At 45.7% G+C, this 25525-nt stretch overlaps 1 protein-coding gene across 2 annotated transcripts in view; it reads right to left on the bottom strand.

Annotated features, from left to right (window-relative positions):
• The window catches only part of HLF (HLF transcription factor, PAR bZIP family member), a 54393-nt gene extending 44144 nt beyond the window's left edge, over positions 1–10249 (bottom strand). Inside the window, exons 1-2 of one of the 2 annotated variants that reach the window (XM_067717490.1) lie at positions 9707–10249; positions 7196–7531 (exon numbers count right to left, since the gene is read on the bottom strand). In XM_067717490.1, coding sequence (XP_067573591.1) covers positions 7196–7531; positions 9707–9821 — 451 coding nt within the window. In that variant the 5' untranslated portion in view covers positions 9822–10249. The remainder of the gene's footprint in view (positions 1–7195; positions 7532–9706) is intronic. The other variant, XM_067717488.1, reaches the window with a different exon arrangement.
• Positions 10250–25525: the final 15276 nt, after the last annotated feature.

The raw sequence follows: 25525 nt of genomic DNA, 5'->3' as shown, positions 1-25525 counted from the left end.
TCACTTGGAGGCCCAACGGAAGGTCCAACTCCTGCAAGAAGCTTCGCCCCAGGCCCTCTTGCCCCAGGCACTGACTGCTTCCTGTGAGGCCTGGCAGCCCTCACCGTCTGCACTGCTCCCTTATTAATTTTCAAATGTTTTGCTCACTTTATTGCTTACTCTTTCACCCTCCTCTTTTCAGTAGACATTGGAGGCTTCTATGTACACATCACTTGGCACTGAGGACATGCGAGCTTGTCCTGTCACTCATCTTTTTACCTACAAGTTCTATCTTCCCTACTAAGCTGCCATCTCCTGGAGACCAGCAGCCAAATCACACCCTTGTCTGTCTTCCCCAGGGGGCAGCACAAAGCCAAAGCTGATGCTATTGCTGGGGACCGTCCACACGGCTCCCCACCCCGCCAGCTTCCTCTGCAGCTTTCTCATCTTCATACCATTGACTGCAGGAAAGTAACGGTATGGATCTCGGGTAAGGGTTGGCCAACTAGGGTAGGTACCATGCTGGCCCTTCATGCACATTAGAAAGCTCACATCAACCCAACCAAAATGCTACTTTGCAGATGAGAAAATAAATGTGTGGAAAGAGAAAGATTTATCCATTAAAGGACCACTGGGGGGAAGGAGGAATTATTATTCTGGAATGCTTATGTAAAGTCTTACTTGTAAGTAGGAAGATGAACTAGACTCCCCTCCTCTCCCAGCACCCTAACACGCCTTTATGGTTCCTTTACCACTGAGGTCACTGTATTTCCTTCAAGTATAATTACTGCCTACTAGTAAAAATTCACAATAGTAACAACAATTGATTGACTGATTTACTAGCCATATATGTCCTGGAGAAATCCTCTACTCAAGAACTTCTTTGAACTGCATTTTGCTTGCTTGATTTTTTTAATCTCATGAACAAGGAGGACTGAATAAAGTTAGCTACCCAAGGCTACTTAAAACTCAAGAGGCGAAGAGAGGGGCGAGAAAGGCTCGGCAGAGAAGCAGAGGAGGAATTCCAACTCCAGAGGCCTTAACTGGCTAGGAAGGGAAAAGTATGGAGACTGCCTAGGAGTCCAGTGGGAGGTCCTCCTATGAGAAATGAGATCAGATGGTAATGAGAAAGCCACTCGGAGCAGCTGTTATTGGGCGTTGCTGTGTGCCCGTCCCTGTGCCTAGTAATCCCCATATAAACTTCAGCAATGCTAGGAGGCAGGTCCAGGGATTACTCCGAAGTTCCAGGTGGGAAATCCGAAGCTCAGACCATTTGAAGGACCTGCCTGAGATCGTGAGCAGGCATGGCAGGGGTGGGATTTTGCCGGGAGGGATCTGTGTCTTTCCAAACACAGGTCATTCTGATGGACATTTGAATGGTGAGCCAGCAGGCATCTAGGTCTGCAGCACATTTCAGTTTATTCCAAACAATGGTTTAGTGGTTTCAGATTAAGACATTTGCTGTGGGGACACCAAATATTATAATAAAGGAAGACATCAGATGGGACCAATACTCTCAATCATTCCCTTACAGAATCAGATACAGGGCCTGTACCTGCCTGTCCCTCTCTCATGTATTATTTTCCAATGTTTTTCTCAATCTCATTACTTCCCCTACTACCTTCCCTCTCTCCTCCATTTCCACTGCTGAGACATAAAAAATGATTCCTGGGTGAAAGTGATTAGTGCCGGTTGGAGGGGAGGTTTATGAGAAACCTAATAAGTCACCGCTGTCTCTCACCCTCTGGCTCTCTACACCAGGACGTTATCACAGCGCCTTTCTTCGCACCCACACCCTCACCCCCTTCCTTCTCCTCTACCGAGTTCTGTCTTGATGTTGCTATTTTTCTAGTCTGGTAGACACAGCGCTGAACTGCAAAGACTCTGACAAGCCCCCTGGCAGGCGCTGGCCTACAGGAATCCCGCCTCCTGTAGCAGCGCAGAGAACACAGCGCCTCCGGGCAGACAGGCAGGAGAGAGGGCTGCATTTGGGGTCTGGCTAGAATGTGGGGCAGAGCAGGTTTCCCTGGCATGGGAACGGCCCTCCAGAGCTCAGCTTTCTCATGCCAGGGTCAGGATTACAGTTCCTCACTGGCACTCGCTGTAGTTCGCCTGGGAAGGGAAGCGAGAGTGGGGGCAGGAGGGTGGCAGGCAGCCAGCACGCCACCCAGAGCTGGGCGAGCTCCACAGGGCACAGCCACGTGCCTGGAGCACACGGTCATGCAGGCAGGCAGCCAGGGTGCCCGGGGCTCGCACGAGACCTGGGGGCTGGGTAGCCAGTGAGCGGCTGTTTCCACACTGGAGGAACAGGAGTTGCTAACCCAGAAGCGCAGCTGCTGGGGTAACGTCAGGGAAGTGGCTCGTCTCAACCCAGAGCAGAGGAGAAAAGTCAGGCAGGCTCTAAGGAATAGGGCCTGGGCATGCTGGGGAAAAAACAACAACAACAACAAAAAAACGCACGTCCTATTTTTGCAGAGGGAAGGGCACTGGATGAAACAAATCCCTAAATGGAGAACGGGTTTGGGAATAAGCCATTCCTTTCCCTACTTGCAAGCCACGACATCATTCTAGCTCCAGGCTCTGAGTATGCATGTGCCACACACCCTGTTAAAACCCCACAAAAGGGGGATTATTTACAGTCTCCATTCTACTGATGAGAAAACCAAGGCTTAAAGAGGTCAAGGAATCGACCTCTGGTTACAAATCCAGGATGTGAACCCAAGTCCCTGGGTCCAGAGCTGATACTCTTAAGCACCCAGTCACCCTTGCTGTCCATACCTGTCTGGGAATACCTCTTGCCAGAAGGCTAGGATCCACTGTCCTGGGAATGTTTCACATGACAAAGCCAAGAGAACAGGGCAGGCCTGTCCTCTACAAGGTGTGGTGGAGAAGACAAACCCTTACAAGAAACAAAAAAGTCTGCCTGCTTCCAGAACAAAGCCGTCTCTCTCCCCTCGTGATCTCCTTGAACCTGATGAATGAAAAGCACTTTCAAGATATACCTGGGGCGCGGTGCACCTCAACTCAATCAGGGCGCTGCCAATCTGCAGATTTATCAACATGCTGGAAGGGAAAATATACGAACTGCATGCCCTGAAGGGAAGGGAGAAACTGAAGCTTCATCTCATGATGCTGGAAAAACCAAAAGAAGCCTGTTGCCTAAGCAGGACTCTCATAATCCCAGAACCACCAGCACAGAACTCCCCTCCACCATGGTTCAGAACCCAGAGCCAGCATCTTCCTTCCATGTGAAAAGCTCATTACAAGGCAAGGTCAGCAATTCCAGGACACGGATTCCATCCTGCGAGGGTACCATGGGGTCTCCCCTACCTCCTCACTCTCCTTGGGCCACCCATTCATGCCCTCCTCTTCCCACTCACCACCACATGTAAGGGTTTTCACTTCACTCCGTAACCAGCCTTCATCACAACCTAGGCTCTGTGCTCAGAACTGGAAAGAGAGGCTTCGGAATTCTCAGCTGAATACGGGTCTAAAGTGGTAGGACACCCTCAAGCTATTCAAAGAAAAACCACCAGAGGAAACAATTTCAAATCTGGCTTTACAAGCATGTGATTTAAAAATAACTCTGCCTTTGTCTGCTATAGATGACTTCCCTAAAGGGACTGCTGTCCTTAAAGCAATTGCTCAATTCTCAGGGCAAACTGATTCTTATTTTTCCAGTACGCAGCACATACCTCCAGGAAAGCACTCCCAGGTACCACCTCTGATAGCATCTGACATGCAAACATCGAAGTGGTCAGGATGATTTCCTGCCTGGGAAAGTCCAGGCTGGCCCAGGAAAGTCCAGGAAGCTGCATCTCGGGTGACTGAGAAGCCCGTGCAGGTGGCTATAGCACCCAGGAACCACCACTCTTCCTTCATTAAGATGTCACCCCAGAAAGCTTAGCAATAACCCCATAGCCACAGGAGGTTTCAATGGATCCCTGGGTTATTTCTTCAAGGAAAATTGTATTCAGATATTTAATTCATTCTTTGATCAGATAGCTAGACAGAGGAATAAGGATGAGTATATAAAACAGGAAAGGGGTTGGAGGGTAGTCAGGGTAAATAATAAGAGAATTCACAAGAACGCTCACCTTGTCATTCCAAGACACACTTGGGGTAAACCTAGAAATGCATAATTTGTCACCTCACAGCTTCATTTCCTTTCAACCACACAGGCAGCACTAATGGCACAATGTTACTGAGTGTAACTCAAAAGATGCATGCCGAGCAGAGAGCAGAAAACAAATGTTTAATAAAATTGTTTTGCAATTATCTCCTGATTAGTCTGATGTCTCAGTTTTATCAACTAAAAGTGTATAAGTATACTCTTATTAACATTATATTTCTTCTTGGCAACTTAAGGTCTCCTGACCTTCTCAAAAGTTTTGCCATAAAGCATTACAGGAGGTAAAAAGCATCCACGTGTGTGACAGGACCCTGAATTAAGCCCAGATTTTGTCATTCAAATCGAAAGTCAAGATCAGTAGTTCTCAACGGGGGTGATTTTGCCCTCAGGGGACATTTGGTAGTAACTGGAGACATTTTTACTTGTCACAGGTTGTGGGAGGGGGTAGTTTTACTGCCTTCTGGAGGACAGAGGCCAGGGATGCCCTTAAACATCCTACAATGCACAGGACAGTCCTCACAACAAAGACTTACCTGAAATGTCAAACAGTGCCAAAGCTGAGAAATCTTGCTCTAGACTGAAATTCTACAATTCCCAGAATGTTCACAGCTACATCTGTGCTCTTCCCTTCTGAGGACTTATTTTCCTCAAGATTAACTTGGTATTTCTATTCTGGTCACCACTGTGATTACAGAGAATAATCAAGAACTTCCTCCTTTTTCAGGTTTGCTTGTGATATACCATCCAACACTCCCTAGAATTTTACTTTGCATTATCACCTTTATAATGATCAGCACTGTACGAAAAAGCAGTGTTATTTTACCTGCATTTGGTATTTTAAGAAGAGCTCTAACTTCTTTTCCTTTTTTGTCAGGACTATCACTGAGTTTAAATGAATTGAAGAGTATTATTTTGAAGTGTGTTTCCATTATGAAAAAGGACGCTTAAATGAAGAGCTTATTTCTAGATGCCAGTGCCCCGTCTGATCCTAGTGCCTTTAACTCCATAACCTAACAAAATGATAGCCACTGAAACTCAGCAGTCCTTTGTTATGGATTGCAAACCTGATTCGGGCATCAGAAGTTTCTGAAAGTCATTAATACTGATTCTGTGAGCCCTGACAAGTGACTTTTAAGGAAGCTTCAAACTCCAAAACCCCAATTCTTGATTTTTCAGTAGAAACCTAAGGGTGGGGTCCCAATATCTGCATGCCTCTTGGGAAAAAATACAGCGTTTCTAACATGGCACATATCCTGTACGTGAGAGAAAACTGAGAAATACGTGTCAACTGAGTATATGTGTTAGGCTTAGAATACCCCAAGCCAAAAACTATTGGTCAAAATCTCCTGACATTTCTCTCCAGAAAAAAGGGTTATATACTGTACCTAATTACTTTATGAAGGTATTTCAGAAGGCAGAAATTGGAATAAATGATGAAAGTTGACACAGAATAATGATCGTAACTGCTCTCATTAAAAAATAACTAGTGCTTGTCATTTGACCCTTTATACATACTGTCTCTAATTTTCACAATAGTCCAATCAAATAGAAATTATACCCTCCTACACAAAGGGAAACTGAGGCCCGGAAAGACTGTATCACTTTGTAAGGTCACACGGCTACGAAGTGGTCAGTCTCATTCTGCAGGGAAGATGACTGAGGCATAACTGCACCTTCTCCCTGAGGCTCTGTCCCCTTCCTCCTGGTTGTTTTCTCACTCTGAATGGTTATTTATTTTGTTGTCTGTTCCTGGGAAAACAGCCTGTGTGTCCTAAGTAACAGGGGCTCAGGGTCACATAAAGGAGTGTTTCCCTAAGCTTCCGTGGCCTTCTGAGGTGGTCAGAGGCTAAGACTTAAAGCCATGCCAGCCAGTAGCCTTGAAGTTATAATTCAAAGTGGGTTTTGGAGAAGGGGCAGCACAGAGAGATTTGATGGGAAAGCTTCAACACTAACATTTCAAGGCGGGGGCGTTCTCTTCCTCCTCTGCACCGTTTCGTTTCATTTTAATCTCGCTCTGTGTGTCACAGAAATTCTACACGAGTTGAGGACATAGACTTCAGGAATGATCTCTAGCACAAGTCTCCCATTGTCCTGCTTTCTGTCCTCCCCGCAGCTAAGGCCCTTGGCTCAGCGACCTTCCTGACAATTTATCTGGCTGCATCTTTGTTCCTGGTTACCTGCGCTCGCTCGTGAAGTGGCCTTTCTTCCTGTTCATTTTGTACGACAGGGTACTAAAGGCACGAAGACAGAGCTCCCTCAACTTGTGTTTATATCTGAGCATTTGGCGGTGGGTTTTGAAGTACTGGTCATTTCAGGTAACGTTTTTGTGTAATATTTCAACACCATTTAAAGCCAGCCTTGGGGCCTTGTGGGTTTTGATAAAAGTGGATTACGTGTGGTGAACAGATGAAAATGAAAAAAAAAATATAAGAACAATTTGGTTTATAGGAATGGGGAAAAGAGAGAGACGGGATCTGATGCTGAAGAAGGCTAAGCCACGCTTAATGTGAGAGCTGCTTTTAGATTTAGTTTCTCAATCGACGACAACACAAGATGAAATGGATGGAAAAGCTATCTGCCCCACACCCCTGACTCACATTTTTTTCCTTTGGGCCAGAGAACAATGCATATAGGTAAACCACAGCCTTATAGACAGTCTGTCTACCCAAACCATTCAGCAAGGTCCTATTATCTGTGTATTTGGGGAATGAGGAAAAGAGACAGAAGATGAGATGGATGCCTAAATTACCCAAATCATTAACTGTAGGTTGGTATTTCTTAAACTGCAGTCCTTGGATCAGCTGCATAGAATCCCCCAGGGAGCCGGTTAAAAATGCATATCCCTGGGCCTCATCCAGACCTGAAAAATCAGACTTTCTGGGGGTAGGTTCCATAGAATCTGCCTTTAGCTGACTCTCCAGCTGATATGCTCATTGAAGTGGGACAACCACTACAATGAAATACAAGACTCCACTTTTCAAGTGTGCTAAAGCACCCCTGATCGTTAAGACGTTTATATCACCCGCACCCTCTCCCTCCTTCTCCCTCCTCCCCACCTGAAGGGAGAACCTTCTGAGAGTTTACCTGGTCTGATGGGGCTCTGCATACAGTTGGGGGATGGGATGCCAGGGTGAATGGGTGCAGAGGTCCGACTGCTGAGGTCCATGACGGAGGGGGCAGCTGAGGAAGCCGGCTGTAGCCCGGGAGGGTGAGGGCTGTGGTCATGCTGAGACGGGCTGGGGGGAATGCCATTTTCCGACAAAAACTCCTCCAGGTCCATGTATTCCAACTGGAAAGTATCTCCATCATAGGGAAGAGTTTTGTCCCATAAGGTGGGTCCCAAGAATGCTGACTGGGGGACCGTCGGGCTATTACTCTCATCATCCAGCTTCTTTTCCTTGTCTTTATCTTTACTAAATGCTGCAAAAAGGGGGGGGGGGGGAATTGGAGTTTAAAAAAGAAAATGAAAAAGTCTTGCTTTTTTAATCACTCCTCCTGGCTTCTGCTACAAGACTACTTCCCACAAATGCCGGGGTTCTTCTCTAGCTGCTGGTTCTTGTGGACCTAGAGTTAAAAGTTCAGGCAGGACATGGATCTCTGCCTGTTTTTCAACATCTTCCTATTTACTTTGGAAAGAAAGCACTAGTCCTCGGGACAGGGCTAGAGACTGATCTGGGATATAAACAAGACAGCACAGGATTCAGTGCATTATTGAGGAGACGATAATTTAAATCTACAGTGGTAAAATAACACCTGCAATTACATACAAGTGCTGTGATTTTTAAGAACACAGCCAATAACCAGGCATGATTTATCCTCCAGGAAACTGATTACAGTAACAATATGAGGTCATTCATATTTAGAAAGCCAGTGCATTCATAATTCTAATTTTGGTAAAGCAGGGACTCTCCACCCTTCTTTGTTACCATGTACTGAGCACCTACTAACATACCTGGTTCTTTCCATATATTTTTCCCTCAAAAAAATCTCATAATAAACTTGCAAATAGCGACGATCCCCATTCACAATGAAGCAATGGAGGCTCTGAGACTTGATAGGAGCTTGACCAATGCCTCACATTGCAGAGAGGAAAGCTGAGAACTGCCTAGCCCACAATGTGCTTTGCTTCTAAAGCCACTGAGGTACGTCATATTTTACAAAAGGAGTTTTTTGTTTTGGTTTGGTTTTAAATACAAAGTGTTTTCTTCCTCCTCTTCCCCAAACACTGAAGTATGATCCAACTCAAAAATTATACATGTATGCAACCTGTCAAAAACACAAGTATCAGAAAAGGTGGTTCCTCTGGATACCTGTGATGGAGGTGTGCAGCTGCTTTCTACCTGGAAGTATCACTCACCCCATTAGGTCTTTAACCAGCGCTCTGGATTTGAACAAGTCTAGTACTCAGGTGCGGGTGGCATCTGGGATTAAGCAATTTGGCTTCTGAGCTTCTTCCTCACAGAAACACAGTCTCCATCGCCATTCATTCTAATCCTCTACGGTCTCATCTCTCAAGAATCTGACTTTAAAACACCCACAGATGCAAAAGACTGCAGGCAACACCTTCCTCCCAAGTGCTCCTCCTTAAAGGGGAGTTAAGAGGGAAGCTATGTTCTGCAGACGGCGAACCAAACCCCTCAACTCTTGTAATGCAACAGGTTGCCCTAGGAAAGAAGATGCGAGTAATCCCGGGCTACTTGTAGCCAAATGATCTTTCAAGACTTTACACTCTGAGCCGCACGGTTCACCGCACGGTTCATATCTGCTACCATGATATCGAAGGCATGAAACCCAAACGACAAATCCCTGGCGGCACCAGCTGGGTTCGGCGCCTCCTCGCACGACCCCTCCTGGCCCGCTCCAACCAAGGTTGCCTGGGGAAGGTTTGGGACTTACCAAGAAAAGGCTCAAGCCAGAGGAGGCTCCTGCGCGGTTACACGTGAGCCTGCTCCGCTCTCCCCTCCCACCAGGAAAAGTGCGCTGGGAAGGTGGCAGCGCTGGGGGCGTGCGCGGCATCCCGCCCAGAGACCACTCCCCCAGCCAACCCCAACCAACACCCCCCTTTCTGAAGCACCCAGCCAGGGAGAACAGGCGTCTCCGCTCTCACCTCGGGTGTTCCAAACACTAACAACTAACAGCAACGATAAGCACGATCCCAATACCCAGGCTCCGCAGTGAGACCCCCGACTCGAGCCCCCACCCGCGTGGAAGCCGGCCCTGTGGTTTCTCTTCCCAGCCCGCGCTACTCTGCCTGCGTGCAGGCGGTTTCACTCTGCGTGCGGGTGAACCTCAATCTAGGGAACACTGACCTGTCAAGTTCTATCTCCCACCTGCGCCGCCCGAGCGGGACCCGGGAAGGCCCGGCCGGGTCCCCAACGCTATTTTAAACGTTGCTCAGCGAGGGGGTCCCCTCCCCTTTTTGAGGAGGAGGGATGGGGCGATAGGTGAGCTCCTCGATTTCATCAAAGCAAGGCCGGGGTGCCGGGGGCAGGGACGGAGGGGTATGGATGCTCCAGCGGGGGTGCCCGGCCCAGGAGGGGGCCCCGGAAGCGTTGTTCCTTCCCAGAGCGGGGCAGCCAGGAGGGCAGCGCTCACCGTCTTCGTGATGAAGGGGGAGCTTCAGCGGGTTCTCCAGCAAGGACCTGAGCACGCCGTAGGGAGGCGGGATAAAGGTGGGATTCAGTGGGAGCTGTCGGGACATTTTCTCCATCGCGATGCACTCAATTTTTTTTTTCTTAAAAAAAAAAAAAAAAACAACCCCAACCTCCCCCAAAAATGTTGCTGAGCTTTTTCCTCCGTCCTTTGCCAAAAGTTCTCGCTTTCAAGGCGGTGCAGACAGGGAAGAAAAAAAAATTACTTATGTCTTTATAAATACATCTGCGTAAAAATATAAAAACAAAAAACTTTCGGGTTCCCAATGCAGTCCCCAGAGAGCGCGCCAAGTGCCCGCGGGCTCCTCCACGACGTGCAGGATGCTCTCACTTGCTTCAAACCCCTCGTCTTGTTAAATGTTCAAAATTGCGAAAAAGAAAGAAAAAATATGCAGACAGCTGCAGAGGGCGGAAGGCACCGCACCGCCCGGCCGCGTCGCACTAGCTCAGAGGCCGCGGGCCGTCCCACCCCACCCCCCTCCCCGAGCCGGCGGCCGCTGCTCCCCCGCGCTCCGCTGCCCCGCAGCGCCGGGCTCAGCGCATCCAGCCGCCCATGTGCCGCGGCCTGACAAGAGTGACGTCAGGGCCCGCACCGCGCGCCGATAGGCGTGCGGGGGCGGGGCCCCACGCGGGCCCGCCCGTCCGCCGCCGCGTGTTTAGCGTCGTCGCGCGCTCCAATTTTCTGGGACCGTGCGGCTCTAGCGGGCTGCCAAGAGACCGGCGTCGGGGCGTCAGGTCCCCTGGGCCACAGACCTGGGCTGAGAATCTAACTTTTTCAGAGTAAGAAGAGGAATGAGAAATTTATCTCAGTAGTTTTTAACCTGGGAATAATCTAGGGAGTTAAAAAAAAAAAAAAATCCAGATGCCCAGGCCGCATCCTAGATCAGTTAAATCGGACTTCTGGCCTGACATCCAGGCAACATTAGTTTTTAAAGCTCCCGGAGTGGTTTTAAGGAGCTGCCAAGTTCGACAATGATTGGTTTAGATCGAATTGAAAATACCCTTCTAAATATTTCTCCTGGTGCCAGCCAAGCTTAGCACCCTCTCTCTTGCCCCGTACTTGCTAGAAGTTCTAATGAGTTACAAAAAGCAGAGAGGGGGACGACAGAGACTCGTTGTGAACTGTTTCCCACGCTTTGAAGGGGGTATTCATAGGGATAAACTTTGGCCTGAAGTTGAGTGAGGACAGGAGAGAGACACACAGGGAATGGTATTTCAGAAATATTTGCTCTAGGAGAGAACATATGACTGTGCCTGGGTTACGAGATCTGCACGGTAATTAAAATAATTTTGTAAAGTTTCCCTTAAAGTGGTATAGGCTTTCAGGGCGATCGCAGCGGCCGCAGCTTTGCCAGTTTGGTCTCAGGGCTCTGGTGGTCGCTGAGCACTGCCAGCAACTGGGTGTGGGTTGGGTGGGAGCGCTGGCATCCAGGCTTGGAGAGCTCGCAGCAGGCATCGGGGTCTTCCACCCCGCCTTCGTCTCCTCGCTAAGATTAGGGTACCGTCATCTGGGGAAGGAACTGAAAGAAGGAATGGGCACAAATTAAAGAAAACATTCTTTCAATGAGGCAGAAAGGCCTCTGTAAAGACTGCCTCTGAGGTGGGATATGCTGGAGTCTCAGCGGCTCTTCCCTGGAGCCCCCGATGGCATCTGGAAGCCAGGAGACCAAGTGCAGGGTGCCCCTGGCAGGGTGACTACTGGCAAGTGCCCTTCCCTCTTTGAGTTGGAGTTTCCTCATAAAAGGCATATGATCAAGTGACCTCTACATTTCTCCTCACTAGAAAATTATGACGAAAGATTCTAAGTGAGACGGTGCTGTAATGTTTCAGATTTCAACCAAATTCCCAAAACAGCAGGCTTAGCTAATGCCACATCCATTTATTGAGCACCAACTGTATGCCAGGGACTATGCTGGAACTGGGGAGAAAAAGATGAATAAGACATATCTAACCCTCAAGGAAGTTTAGTTTCAGGCCTGGCATATATGTGCATTATAAGATTGTCTTAAATGAGCAAAAATGGATAGATGGAAGTGACATCTCCAAACAAATCACTCAAAAACCTACTGGCTTAAAAGAACAACCATTTTATTTTCTCTCATCATCCTGCAATCTGGCCTAGGCTCAGCTGGGACTCTGACATGGCCAGCCTTCTCTTCCTCTCCATGGAGGGTCAAGGTTTCTCTACTTTCATGTGGCTTCCTTACATGATCTCTTTGTGTGGTCTCTCCAGCAGTGTAGTCTGACTTCTGACGTGGCAGCTCAGGGCTGCCAAGAGCCATCCATCCAAGATAAGCCCCAGTGTGCAGTGCTCATCAGGACTTTTCTTGCTAATGTTCCACTGGTCAAAGCAAGACATGTGGCCAAGCCTTGAGTTGGTGTGTGAAGGTACCATACAAGGGCATGGAAGTTGGGTGGCATACTTCATTGGGAGGCCCCCAAAGTAAGAGTCTACCACAGTCATTAAGTTATTTTATCTTAAATAAAGGCAAATAAGATCAGAGAATTTATCCAACATCATTGGACAGAGCTAGTATTTGGACCAAGATCTTCTGACCGTAAGTCCAGCGTGTCATTGGATGAGTATGTGTCCACTCAGTCATTCATTCGGTACTGTAAAGCTCTGAGTGCTGTGCAAAGATAAATCAGACCAGAGGGATCAGGTCGGATGGGAGCTTAGAGACTGGCTGGCGATATGCCATATGTAACCAATGTGAAAAGTGATGTTCTATGAGAAACACAGGAAGAGTACAGAAGAGGTCTGGAGGATAAAGAGAAGGGAAGGGAACCAGCAAGCTTCCTCAAAACAGGACATTAAGACTGTATAGTATTTGTACATGCAGAAATCAGGGATGGGATAGGAAAAAGGGAATTCCAGAAGGGAATGACATGGGTAAAGATATGGAGAAAGGAAACTGACAATTTGTGAATGTGTTTTCATTTCTCTTGGATAAACAAATAGGAGTGGAGATGGCTTCATTGGGTAGATACATGTTTTACTTTCCGAGAAACCGCCAAACACCTTCCTGAAGTAGGTGACTTATTCTACGTTTCCAGCAGCAGTTGAGGATTCTGGTTGCTCTGGATTCTCACCAATATTTGGTGGTGTCAATTTTAAAGTATTTTAGCCATTGACGTGGGTGGATGTCTCATTGCGCTTTTAATTTGAATTTTCATGATAACAAGTGATGTTAAGCACTTTTTCATGTGCTTATTAGTCATTTGTACATCTTTCCGTGCAAAGTGTCTGTTCAAGTGCCTTGTCCATTTTAAAATCGTTTTTTTTTATTATTGAATTTTAGGAGTTCTTTATATACTTCGGTCCTTTGACAAATATATGTGTTGTGTTTCCTTCCAATCTGTTGCTTGCCTATTAATTTTCTTAACATTGCCTTTCCATGAGCAAAAACTCATGGACTCATGGAAATTTAATTTGATGAAATTTATTAAAAATTTTTTCATGGTTATTACTTTCTGTGAACTAAGAATCCTGAGTTTTGGAGATATTTTCCTCTAAAGCTTTTATAGTTTAAGCTTTTCCTTTTAGGTCAATGACCCACCTCAAATTAATTTTTGTGGATAGCACTGAGGTAGGGGTTGAGGTTCTATTTTTTTCTCATGGGAATTTCTGATTGTTCTAGCAGCAACTGTTGGAAAGACTTTTATTTCCCCCTTGAATGGCTTTGGTGCATTTACTGAAAATTATTTGACTGTATATTTGTGGGTGACCAAAACCTTTGACCCCAAGGGAAAGTGGGTGCTTTATTTCCAAGGACAGAATAATGCTATTTCTAAGTTTCCCGGGCTCTGATTCATATCAAGCAACAGAACAAAGTTCATCCAAGTTCATAGCTAAAATGAATGGCTCACTTTCGATGGCTCCTTTGGTTTGTTACAAGACCTTCTACAAAGTTGTCTACATTAAGGTAAATAAGAGCCTAGAGGCAGAGGCAATGGCCAATTTGCTTTTTATGTATATGCAAATAATACAAGTCTATGCAAATAATCAAGTCTATTGAATGTTTTTGGTTACAACTATGAGCATTTTTAGCACTCCTGTCCTAACCTGCATGTGCTTGGGGGGGAAAAAATCAAAACTAAACCTCTGTTGCATAAATCCAAACAAATAAATACTATAAGGAGAACATTTGACAAGTCAGTGGAAAACTCTTCAGTTGCCTCTTCAAGCGAGGAAGGATAACAGAGGCTTCCGGGGTATGGAACTGTCCTAAAAATAGAAATGACCATAGAAGAAAGGTTTCTCAGAATCCACTTCTTAAAAGATGCAGCACAGCCCTACTCTGCCCCGAAGCTCTGGAAATCAGCCTTCTGCCCAGCCAATGTTTTCTACCTGTCTTATTTCAGGAATTTGAATAGTGAGGTTGGGTAAGGAAGTCTTTCTCGCAGCCCAGTGGGGGCAGATGTAATGCAGCCACCTTGGCACTGGCCCTGCAGGTCTGCAGAAAGGTCTTTGCAGGGTAAATAGTGTCTGTGTTTCAGATTCCCAATGGGTGTGAAACCTTGTTGAGCACACAATGCCTGCCACTGTACCCTACCAGGGGCTGGGAGCCTGGGGTGGAGAGAGATAAGCACTGGGGTTATAAAAGTCTTTCTATGCCAGCGAGCCAAACTTCTCGCTGAAGATGTTCATCTTGTTGCCAGAAAGGGCACTTTATCCAGGGAATTAAATCAGAAGTAAAAGGCAGCACATGGGAGTTGAGCTGGATACACCTAACCCAGCTTTCTTTCCTTCCTGAAACCTCTATCCCAGCTAAAACACTGAAAATGGAAAATTGTATTGAATTAGCTTAACTACTGGAGACCCTCAAATCCGTTTTCTTGGTGCAGGAACATGCAAACCAAAAACAATCAAACACGTGTTTGGAAGGCTAAGCTCTCCTCCAAAGGATGACTCGTGCAAAGGACCATGGCTGGGCTTCCTATCCCAGCTCTGGGTCGTGGGGTGCTTAGTGAATGTGAGTGAGGAAGACTGGGACAAACAGATAGGTAGTAAGCCAAGTATGTGTGTGTTTATTGAAAGCCAGAGGCTTTATGGATGTGTGATAGGAAGGAAGGTGAAGAAAAACTGTGTTGAAGAGAAGGAAAGAAAAAGATATATGTGAAAAAGGGAGAGAAAAAAATGCAGTGTGTTACAGTAGAATAAACAGAGTTTGGGGTGAGACATACTTCGGTATCTACTACTGCTCCTACTGAAATAATAATTGCAACAACAGCGTAGGGTAGGGAGCATTGTTTTCCCTGTTTTACAGATGAGGACAGTGTGACTCAGAAAAGTCAGTGACTTGCCATGGTCCTATGGCTAGCTGAGACATGGAGAAGCTGTAGCTGAAAACGGTTCTGCTTGACTGCAAATCTTACGCTCTTAAACTCCATACAGTAAATGAATGGCAATCATCCATCAAATAAACTTGCTGGGCTTCCAGCTGGTTCAAATTCTGTCTCTGTTGTGTGACCTTGAATAACCTCTCAGATCTCCACTTTCTTTGTGTAAAATATAAACTAAAGCTCACAGAGTCGCTTGGAGGACTAAATGAGATAGTGCACATGGAGGTGCTTGGTAAATTGTGAAGGACTAAACAAATGTCAGAACTTGTTTAGTGGGGCTTTTTGCATTTTCTGTTTTTCTGCTCCTTTGCAGGGATGCTCCCACTTGTGTGTTTGCATTTCTGTTTATTTGGTCCATGATATTAAATGCTCCTTTTCATCCAAACACACATGTCCTTTTCTCTTCTCACCCTCTTCTCCCTTTCCCCAGGGCAGCCACCTTCTATTGCTCCCAGACTCCAAAATACATATGAGTTTGAAGTTCAATGAAACAATCAAGTAAAGCAGATTCCAAATAGCTCTTCAGCCAGAGTAGAGGAGGGATGCCCATTTCCTGTCTTACTAAAAGCTGAGGAATAGAAATTTGTGGCTTAATTAACACATGAAAATATTTCAAATCTAGTAAATATAACCGAAGTTAGAGACAGCTGAACTACAGAGGCAAGGACTTGCCATGACCTAGAATCTAGTCTTCAGTTTTCTCAGGATCCAGGGTCCATCAGGCTCAGCAAAATCGATTAGCGTTAATCACTCTCTAAAATATAATTTCCAAGCTGCGCATTAGGCTCTTTTAGGTGCATGGAAGATGTAAGGCCAGATGCCCTGAGGTGATGAGAATTTATTGTTAGGCTAAACATGCAGAGAGGAAGACCACAAACTTGTGCTGAGGACACACGCTGTCATGGATCAAGCACTTCCCTGACCACCACATCCCGCAGACCTGGAGAGAACAGGAACAGTTGGCTCTCCGCATGCAGGGATGCAGGACAAACTTCCCTCTGTTCGTTGTGTCTTCACGCCAAGACAAAGGTTGATCCGTAGACAGCGTGACCATTCTATATCGAGTTTTGCCATCTCATAAGTGATTGGCCAACCTGATGCCTATAAGTGTGTGTCTTTGTTGGGACATTGGTAATCGATTCAATTACTAGAGGCCAAGGCAGCTGGTTTAACTCAAACACGTGGCACAAACCATGTGCCACCAGATTAACTTGGCACGGCTTTCCTTTGGAAAGGAGCTCCGGGCAAACCAGGTATGTTGAACTTCAAGCAATCCTTAAAAATTCATGTCAGCTGGACAGTGTGTTCCCTGCCCCATATGAACACTCTCCGTGGGAGCACCCTTGCTGGGCGTGGAGCCAGAGTGAGGCAAGTGAGTTGCATGGCCTTAATGCCACCAGGCAGAGCCAGCCGGCTGCACACAGTCTGGCTGGGACTTCTCTCCCATTGAGTAGCTGTGAGGATGTGGACATTTACATCACAGAGGCTGAGAGCCAGAGTGGGAGAAGCAGGAGAAAGGGCCTTTCTTGGCTAGAGGTTGTGCTAGGTCTTCTCACACACTGACAGACATGTTCTAAGCTCAATGCATACAGATTCAATGCAATCCCTATAACCGTTCCTACTGGTTATAACTCACAGGCTTCACATCTACTGGTCTTTGCACAGCTGGAAGCAGGCTTCCTGACTCTTTGGGTGCCACTTTTACTAGACTCCAAGCACACTATTCCCCATCTGTTAGTGCTTTTTTTTTTTAACGTCAGGCAGGGAACATGAAGATTGAGGAGCTTACAGCGGGCCTGTCTTCCTGATTCTGCAGGTCCTCTTCTCCTCAGTGCACAAAACACTGATGCAGGACCCTTCGGGGCCAAGTGCCATGCTGGATGCTGAGGATTAAAGCAAAGAAGAGAAGTATGGGGTTCCCTGCAGTCAGGTGGGGAGACAGCCAGTTAACTAGATACCTACGTCAGTATGATCTGAACAGTTGAGAGAGAAAAAGGGGGTGTGAAGAGGGAAGTGACTGCCTCTGTCTGAATGGCTTAGGAAGTCTTCAGAGAGGGGCCTCAGGAAGGTTTTGTAGATAGCATAGGAGTAGATTAGGAAGGTGGGGAACAGGAGAGGTCTGCCCAGTACAAAGTACACAGGTGTGGAATAGCACAGCTGGAACTACGGGCTGTTCAGTTTCTGGAATGCCAAGTTCACAAGAATAAGAATGATACAGATGATCTTAACCATGACAATGACTATTTGCAGAACACAGACCAGGCCAGGCTCTGTACTAAATACTTTGTATCATCACAGACCATCTTCAAGACAACCTTATGAGACGGGCACTAATTTTTTTTTCTTCTTTTTTTTGCAATACGCGGGCCTCTCACTGTTGTGGCCTCTCCCGTTGCGGAGCACAGGCTCCGGACGCGCAGGCTCAGCGGCCATGGCTCACGGGCCCAGCCGCTCCACGGCATGTGGGATCTTCCCGGACCGGGGCACGAACCCATGACCCCTGCATCGGCAGGTGGACTCCCAACCACTGCGCCACCAGGGAAGCCCTAATATATTTTGATTGATGAAAATTCTTGGGGTGTCATAAGCCAAAGTCACACTGGCTGAGGCAAGTGTGGGGAGCTTGGGAAGCCTCCTCTTTGCCTTCTCATTGTCTCTTGCTTCCCTCTTTCTGCAAACTGGCCTCTTCTGTGCACTACATGACTTCCAGTTGTTTAGGAGTTTCATTAAACTCTTTGGCTTTCTTCCACCAGAGAGGGACTAACTCTCCTTCTTGGTTTTTTTATTTTTATTTGTTTTATTTAACATCTTTATTGGAGTATAATTGCTTTACAATGTAGTGTTAGTTTCTGCCGTATAATAAAGTGAATCAGCTATATGTATACATATATCCCCATATACCCTCCGTCTTGCATCTCCCTCCCACCCTCCCTATCCCACCCCTCTAGGTGGTCACAAAGCACCGAGCTGATATTCCTGTGCTACGCAGCTGCTTCCCACTAGCTATCTATTTTACATTTGGTAGTGTATATATGTCAATGTCACTCTCTCACTTCATCCCAGCTTACCCTTCCCCCTCCCCGTGTCCTCAAGTCCATTCTCTATGTCTGTGTCTTTATTCCTGTCCTGTCCATATTAACAAATTGAACGATAAAAACCATATGATAATCTCAATAGATGCAGAAAAAGCTTTCAACAATATTCAACACCCATTTATTATAAAAACTCTGCAGAAAGTAGGCATAGAGGGAACTTACCGCAACATAATGAAGGCCATATATCACCAACCCACTGCCACCATCATTCATTCTCAAGGGTGAAAAAATGAAACCATTTCCTCTGAAATCAGGAACAAGACAAGGTTGCCCACTGTCACCACTATTATTCAACATAGTTTTGGAAGTTTTAGCCACAGTAATCCGGGAAGAAAAAGAAATAAAAGGAATCCAAATTGGAAAAGAAGTAGAACTGTCATTGTTTGCAGATGACATGATACTAGACATAGAGAATCCTAAAGATGCCACCAGAAAACTACTAGAGCTAATCAATGAATTTGGTAAAGTAGCAGGATACAAAATTAATGCACAGAAATCTCTTGCATTCCTATACACTAATGATGAAAAATCTGAAAGAGAAGTTAAGGAACCACTCCCATTTACCATTGCAACAAAAAGAATAAAATACCTAGGAGTAAACCTACCTAAGGAGACCAAAGACCTGTATGCAAAAAACTATAAGACACTGGTGAAAGAAATTAAAGACGATACCAACAGATGGAGAGATATACCATGTTCTTGGATTGGAAGAAGCAACATTGAGAAAATGACTCTACTACCCAAAGCAATCTACAGATTCAATGCAATCCCTATCAAACTACCACTGGCATTTTTCACAGAACTAGAACAAAAAATCTCACAATTTGTATGGAAACAGAAAAGACCCTGAATGGCCAAAGCAATCTTGAGAAAGAAAAAAACAGAGCTGGAGGAATCAGCCTCCCTGACTTCAGATATTTCTTGGTTTTAGTAAAAAAAAAAAAAAAAAAAAAAAAAAAATCCCAGAGAAGGGCTCAGATGGGCCCAGCTTAAGTTGGCTGCCCATTCTGGGATTAATCAGCAATGGTTGTAGATGGTAAGAATGTGACCACCCAACTGGGACCAAATGGTTGGAGTGGAAGGAAGACCAGTTAGAGGAGAGGGTCCTTGGCAGACAAAATCACATATGCCCCTTGCATTCTTTATTTTAGGACTGGGGATATTGAAGCTTGAGAGGCTGACTAACATGAGGTCACACAGCTAATAAGTAGAAGAAACTGGAATCCAATCTAAGTCTTTCTCTGTGGTTCTCAAAGAGGGAGGATTTTGCACACTCCCCTTGGCACAGCTGGCAACATCTGGAGATACCTCAGCTCCTCACAACTCTGGTTGAGGGTGGGGCTGCTTCTGGCCAGGGATGCTACTAAAGTTGTACCCTGCACAGGACAGCCCCACAGGGAATGATCTGGCTCAAGAATGGCAGTAGTGCTAAGGCTGAGAAGCCCTGGTCCATCTGAGTACTGATTACCACTCCCCTACACAGCCCCACACTCTCGAAGGACATTGCTTGGCCTTTGCTGGCCCCCAGGCCTCCTCCCCATGCATTTACAGACAATATGTTGGGTTATCTCAACCTCCTTGTTTTCGGTTTTGAGTCTTACCAGTTTCCCTGTCAGAGAGCTGCCTCCTTGTTTTCAAGTGCTGGGTTCAACTCGTGCACATAAATGCTAACTAGATGCCAAATAATGGACAAAATTAAATTCAAACCCTTTGGAGCTACATTATTTTATCAAAATTAAAGTTGATAGTCTAAAAAAATGCTTTCAATATATGAGGATTACGTATTATTTCTGCCTAGACCTGTTTTTCCATGAGGAGAGATGGATTTGCAATGAGGTAACTATATTCTTCTATCTCTCCCCTCAAGGATAATAGCGCAGTCTGTGGCTTCAGAGTTGGTGAATTTGCCTGTGTTTTTTTATTCTTTCAGGTGATGGTCAGTCAGGTGCAGCCACAGAGGAGACAAGGAGAGGCTCAGGAAAGCAAGTTTATTATACCCACAGGTCCTAGAAATGGGAGGCACGGCACTCCGTGCGGGGCCACGGGAGAAAACACCAGCGCTGGTCAAGAGGCAGAAGGGGCAGGAGTGAGGGGAGAACCTGGGCCACAGCCTTTACTGGAGTTTCTGTGGGAAAGGCAAGTCAGGGAAGGGTACACAGTCTACAATTGGTTAGTTTAATAATTTCAGCGGGCTCCAGGCTATAGAGGTGGTCCCTAGCTGCATAGCACCCAGCCCTGGGATAATTAAGGCAAAGGAATTTTGTCCTTGGGGGTGTGCAGGCCAGTTAGAGGAGGTATGGCTCTGGGTTGGTTGGTTTGTAAATCAAAGGCATGCTCCCAGCTGAGTCCTCTGCTATCTCTAACAATTGTCCAGCACCAAGAGGGGAAGTCTCCCCGCAGCCAGAAAGGTTTTTAAGATGTCAAACCATCATAATATGAAGAAAATAGAAAATGGAAACAATACGGCCTGGTTAGCACAATTTTCTAATTCAACCAAGTGAGCTTAGCTGAGAATCTAATGCTCTTTGCAATATAACTCTAAATTATGCTCCACTTTCCTCCTACTCTCAAATAAACTAACTCCTCCCCTTTTTGTATTTCCTTCTCCCCCCCCCCCCGCCGCCACCACTGGCACCAATTTACCAAGTCACCAAGTTAGAACCTACAGAATTGACCCTTCTTTCTTCCTCATGCCTCCTAATTTGACTTTTTGAGAACTAAATGCAATATTTAAAATCAAAGGCAGATTCTATCTGTTTCTTAGAAATACCCGCTCCCCTCTGTCCTCAGTGCTGTTGGCTTGGTTAAGACTTGCTTCAGCTCTCCTTAGAGGGGCGCCTCCTTACCTACTGCTGTCCCTGTACTTTCTCTCTTCACTCCCACCCCAAAACAGTCTTCCACCAAAGTTATCTTCCAAAAGCCTGATTGGATTTTATTTTGTTTTGTTTTACTTACGAGCCTTCAGTGTCTCCACACTACCTGCAGAGTGAAACCCAGCCTTCTTACCATGCAGCAGACACCCTGTCCCAGTTGAGCACCGGCCTCCAGATTCTTTCTAGCTCCTGCCGTCTGCTGCTCTCCACCTGTACTCCAGTCCCACCAGCAGGGGGCAGCATGCAGTGTTTAGGTGGAAGCCTCTGGAACAAGACCTTAGGGCTCAAATCCTGGCTCCACCATCTGTCAGTTGGATGATTTGGGGCAAGTCACTTAGCTTCTTGGTGCTTCGGTTTCCCCAGTCATAAGATGAGAATAGCACTTGTACCAACCTCACAGGTGAGGATTACATGCATTAATACACGTAAGAATTTAGACTGGAGCCTGGCCCAAAGTATGAGCTCAATAAATATGAGTAGTCATGCTCTCACAGCACATGCTCCCTTCCTTTCCCCATTTGATGAATGCCTGTCTTGACCTTCGGGCTCAGCTCAGCTGCCACTCCTTGCTGAAACCTTCCTGACACCCTGAGAAACACTTCCTCCTCCTTTGTACTCCTGAAACTCTTTCTTACATGTCCATCTCTCCCTATTCTCCTCAAAGGTGTGGTCCTTTCCTCTTGGTATTCATCACCATACCTAACTCCGTACCACCAAATAGAAGACAATACCTGTTTGAAGGCATAAAAATATGGATAGCATGGGGGCAACACCAAAATTTAGAGTCATTTGCCCAGGTCATCCAAAGGTACCGATCAGTTTACCTAGCCATTGTTTTCTCTAACTCTCACATTTCAGCAGTTCCTACTTGCCTACATTCAAAGGCGTGGAAAATATCGTTTACAGAGTTCGGTAGCTTGGTCCTTCCGCCTTCACCTGTCAGCTTTTATCCAAGTCAAGTGTTAGTCGTGTTTGTTATCAATGCTTCCCAGATTCTCCATTACCTCTCCAGCTTGGTTTCTGTTTACCTGCCAGTACCAACCCATGACCGTTCAGCTCTCCTCCCTCATTAGTTTCTGCACACACGATTGAGAGGTTTCCCACAATGAGACCGGCCACCAGATCTCCAGGCTTGTAGTTCCAGTTGCTGCACAGTCAGGGCTTAAGTAATTATCTCTCCAATAACTAGTAATCTGGGTATCTCATACTTCTGCCTAATAATCCTAGGTTCTGTGCTAAGACAATAGCAGGCAGCCTATGGGATTTCCTTTTTCATTAAAAAAAAAAAATCTTGAAATATTGGGCCACTTCAGTCCTGAAAGACAGAAGCCACACTCCATTGTTCTTTATCAGCAGCCATCAAGCTTTATATACCAACTTTTGGAGGGATTCGTAAGAATGCAGATTCCTGGGCCTGCTATTAACGGTTCTCGTTCAGTAGTCTGGGGTAGGGTCTAAGTATTTGCCTTTTCATCAAGGCATATAGTTTCCTAGGGCTGCCCTAACAAATTACCAAAAACTTGGTGTCTGAAAACAAAAGGAATTTTTCTCTCACAGTTCTGGAGGCCAGAACTGAAGGTGTCGGTAGATGAGGGTCCCCTCAAAGGCACATAAGGAAGAATCCTTCCTTGCCTCTTCCAGCTTCTGTGGGCTCTGGGCATTCCTTGGCTTGTGGCTGCATCACTTCAGTCTCTGCCTTCACCTTCACATGGCCTTTGCCTCTGAGGTGTGTCTCAAATATCCCTCTTCTTTCTCTTATACGGATACCAGTAATTGGATTTAGAACTCATCCTAAATATAGGAGGCTTTCATCTGGAGATCCTTAATTTAATTTCATCTGCTAAGATGCTATTTCCAAATAAGGTCACATTCACTGATACTGGGGGTTAAGACTTGGACATATCTTCTTTATGGGACTAAGTTCGACCCACTACAGAAAGTTATTCTGATTTATAGAGTTCTGGGATTATACTGTAAAAATGCTGCCCTAGGTCCTGGATCAGTTTTAGAGCTTATCTTTGTACTAGTTTATATGATATCTAGACAGTTCTACACTAGAATACTAGTAAGTTGAAAAATAAGAAATAAAAGAGAATGCTCTCCCCCTGGGCAGAGCACATCTTCCTTGCCACATTGCTGTTGTGGAAGAAAAGGAGAGGAGGAAGTGCAGAAGGGCTGGCTTCCTTCCTCTGCTCCATACTGCTCTCTCCCCTCCCCTCCCCTCCTTTTCCCTCTTCTCTCCCCCTCTCCCTCTCTCTCTCCCCTCTTGAATGCCTTTCCTTTCCAGCCAATATAAGACTTTGGCTCTAAAAGCAAAGTTTGAGGCTCAGACGCTGCCTCTTCACCAAATGCATGGAACCTACTGCTGGAAACATAGATATTAAATGCATGAATGAATGAACAAACACACAAAAGAATGGAAGTATTTCCTCTTCTTTCAACTCATGCAGGGCTTTGTATATTGAACCTTGAAAAATAATCAGCCCTTCCTCCCTGTAATCCTTATCCTGGTTTTCTCTTCCCTATGTCTTATCAGTATGGTTTTACCATTGAGATAAGATTCCTCCTTTTTCTCTTTTTGTGTGTTAGTCACCTTCCCCTGTTTCAAACTAAAGAAGTCTTTGAAACCAAGGATTCACAATAATACCTGCTTTTTCAGCAAAAGTATGGGCGTCTTAATTTCATGGCTGCAAACTGCCTTGCCTACAAGAGCCCCGTCTCTTTTACCATATGTTTATTTCCTGTACACCTAATCCTCCAACTATCGGTTACAAATCCTATAGCTGCCCCCTCTTTAAACAAGACACATTTTACCTTTCATACAGTCCTCAATCCTTTCTCTTACCCCAAAACTCCAGGTCTTAGAATGTTTCCAGAAGCTGTGACCCTCCTTGACACTGGGATCAGGGCCAACAACCAACCACACTGTGTTCCAAGCAAAGCTCTGCCTCACCTTTCTAACTCCCTTCTCAGATTTTATCCTGAAAGCAAAATCTGGCCAAAAGCACCTCTTCACGGGTGTCCACCTCTCCCATCCTTGTACCCCTGCTATTCATTCTCCTCTCAGTGCATCCACTCCACGTAACAACATGGATGAGTCCCACAAATACAGTATGGATGGAGCCAAAGAGATAAAGATTCAAAAGAGTATATGCACCGTGTATAAGGTTTCTATGGGTCTAGAAGCCCGTATAGTTGCCGTTACTCTTGGAGGGATGGGTGGGGGACAGATGAATGTTTAGCAGTTGGCTCTCGGAAAAAGAAAGCCAAGATTTCTAGTACTGACTGTTTGCCCTGTGTAAATACTTCTATCTCGGCCAATTTCAAGCTACTAATGCAATGTCATTTAATGCAGAGTTGGGAAAAGCTATATTGTAGCACAACATTATGTGGAATTTCCACTGGACAGATGTAAATAACCTCAAGAGCATAAATACTAATAAAATGTATTAGAATGCTTAGGAAGTGGAGAATTTTGAATATTTATTACCTTTTTCTGGGTACTAAATGACCTGTCCAGCGCCTCACTCACATGCAAATTTGAAAGCCCCAGCAGCTAATGTCTTCTAAGACATAGGACTGAAATGATGTCCAATGTCCAAATACCCTCTTGATTTCCACCATTCTTTTTTTTTTAATAGATTTTATTTATTTACTTTTGGCTGTGTTGGGTCTTCGTTGCTGCGTGCCGGCTTTCTCTACTTGTGGTGAGCGGGGCTACTCTTCGTTGTGGTACATGGGCTTCTCACTGCAGTGGCTTCTCTTGTTGTGGAGCCCAGGCTCTAGGTGTGCAGGCTTCGGTAGTTGTGGCACGTGGGCTCAGTAGTTGTGCCTCGCAGGCTCTAGAGTGCAGGCTCAGTAGCTATGGTGCACGGGCTTAGTTGCTACGTGGCATGTGGGATCTTCCCAGGCCAGTGCTCGAACCCATGTCCCTTGCATTGGCAGGCGGATTCTTAACCACTGCGCCACCAGGGAAGCCCGATCTCTACCATTCTTGAACCCTCCTAGTCTATCTATATTTATTCAGCTTATGAACAAATATTTAGCAAGCTATGTTCCAATCAGTTTTTCTTTTTGACAGTTCTGTTGAAGTATAATTGACATAAAGCAAACTACACATGATTAAGGATACAATCTAAGTTTTGATAGCTGTATATACACCCACAAAACCATCACCACAATCAAGATAATGAACATATCCACCAACCTCAACATTTCCTGATGCCCCTGTGCGACCCCTTCCTCCTTCCCTCCCTGCCCTCTCCCATCGCCAGGATACACTGGTCTGTTTTCTGTCACTATTCATTATTTTTCATTTCCTAGAATTTCTTACCTTTCTTTTTAATATAATTTATTTAATTAGAAGTTTGTATAAATTGTTTTCATAGTTGCTGTGTTTAACAACCAGTTCATAAATTCCTGAAAACTTAGTCCTCATAACTCACAAGC

The sequence above is a fragment of the Pseudorca crassidens genome, chromosome 19 (genome assembly GCF_039906515.1).
Source record: "Pseudorca crassidens isolate mPseCra1 chromosome 19, mPseCra1.hap1, whole genome shotgun sequence".
In the NCBI taxonomy this organism is placed as follows: Eukaryota; Metazoa; Chordata; class Mammalia; order Artiodactyla; family Delphinidae; genus Pseudorca; species Pseudorca crassidens.
This window is presented reverse-complemented; position numbering and strand designations above follow the sequence as displayed.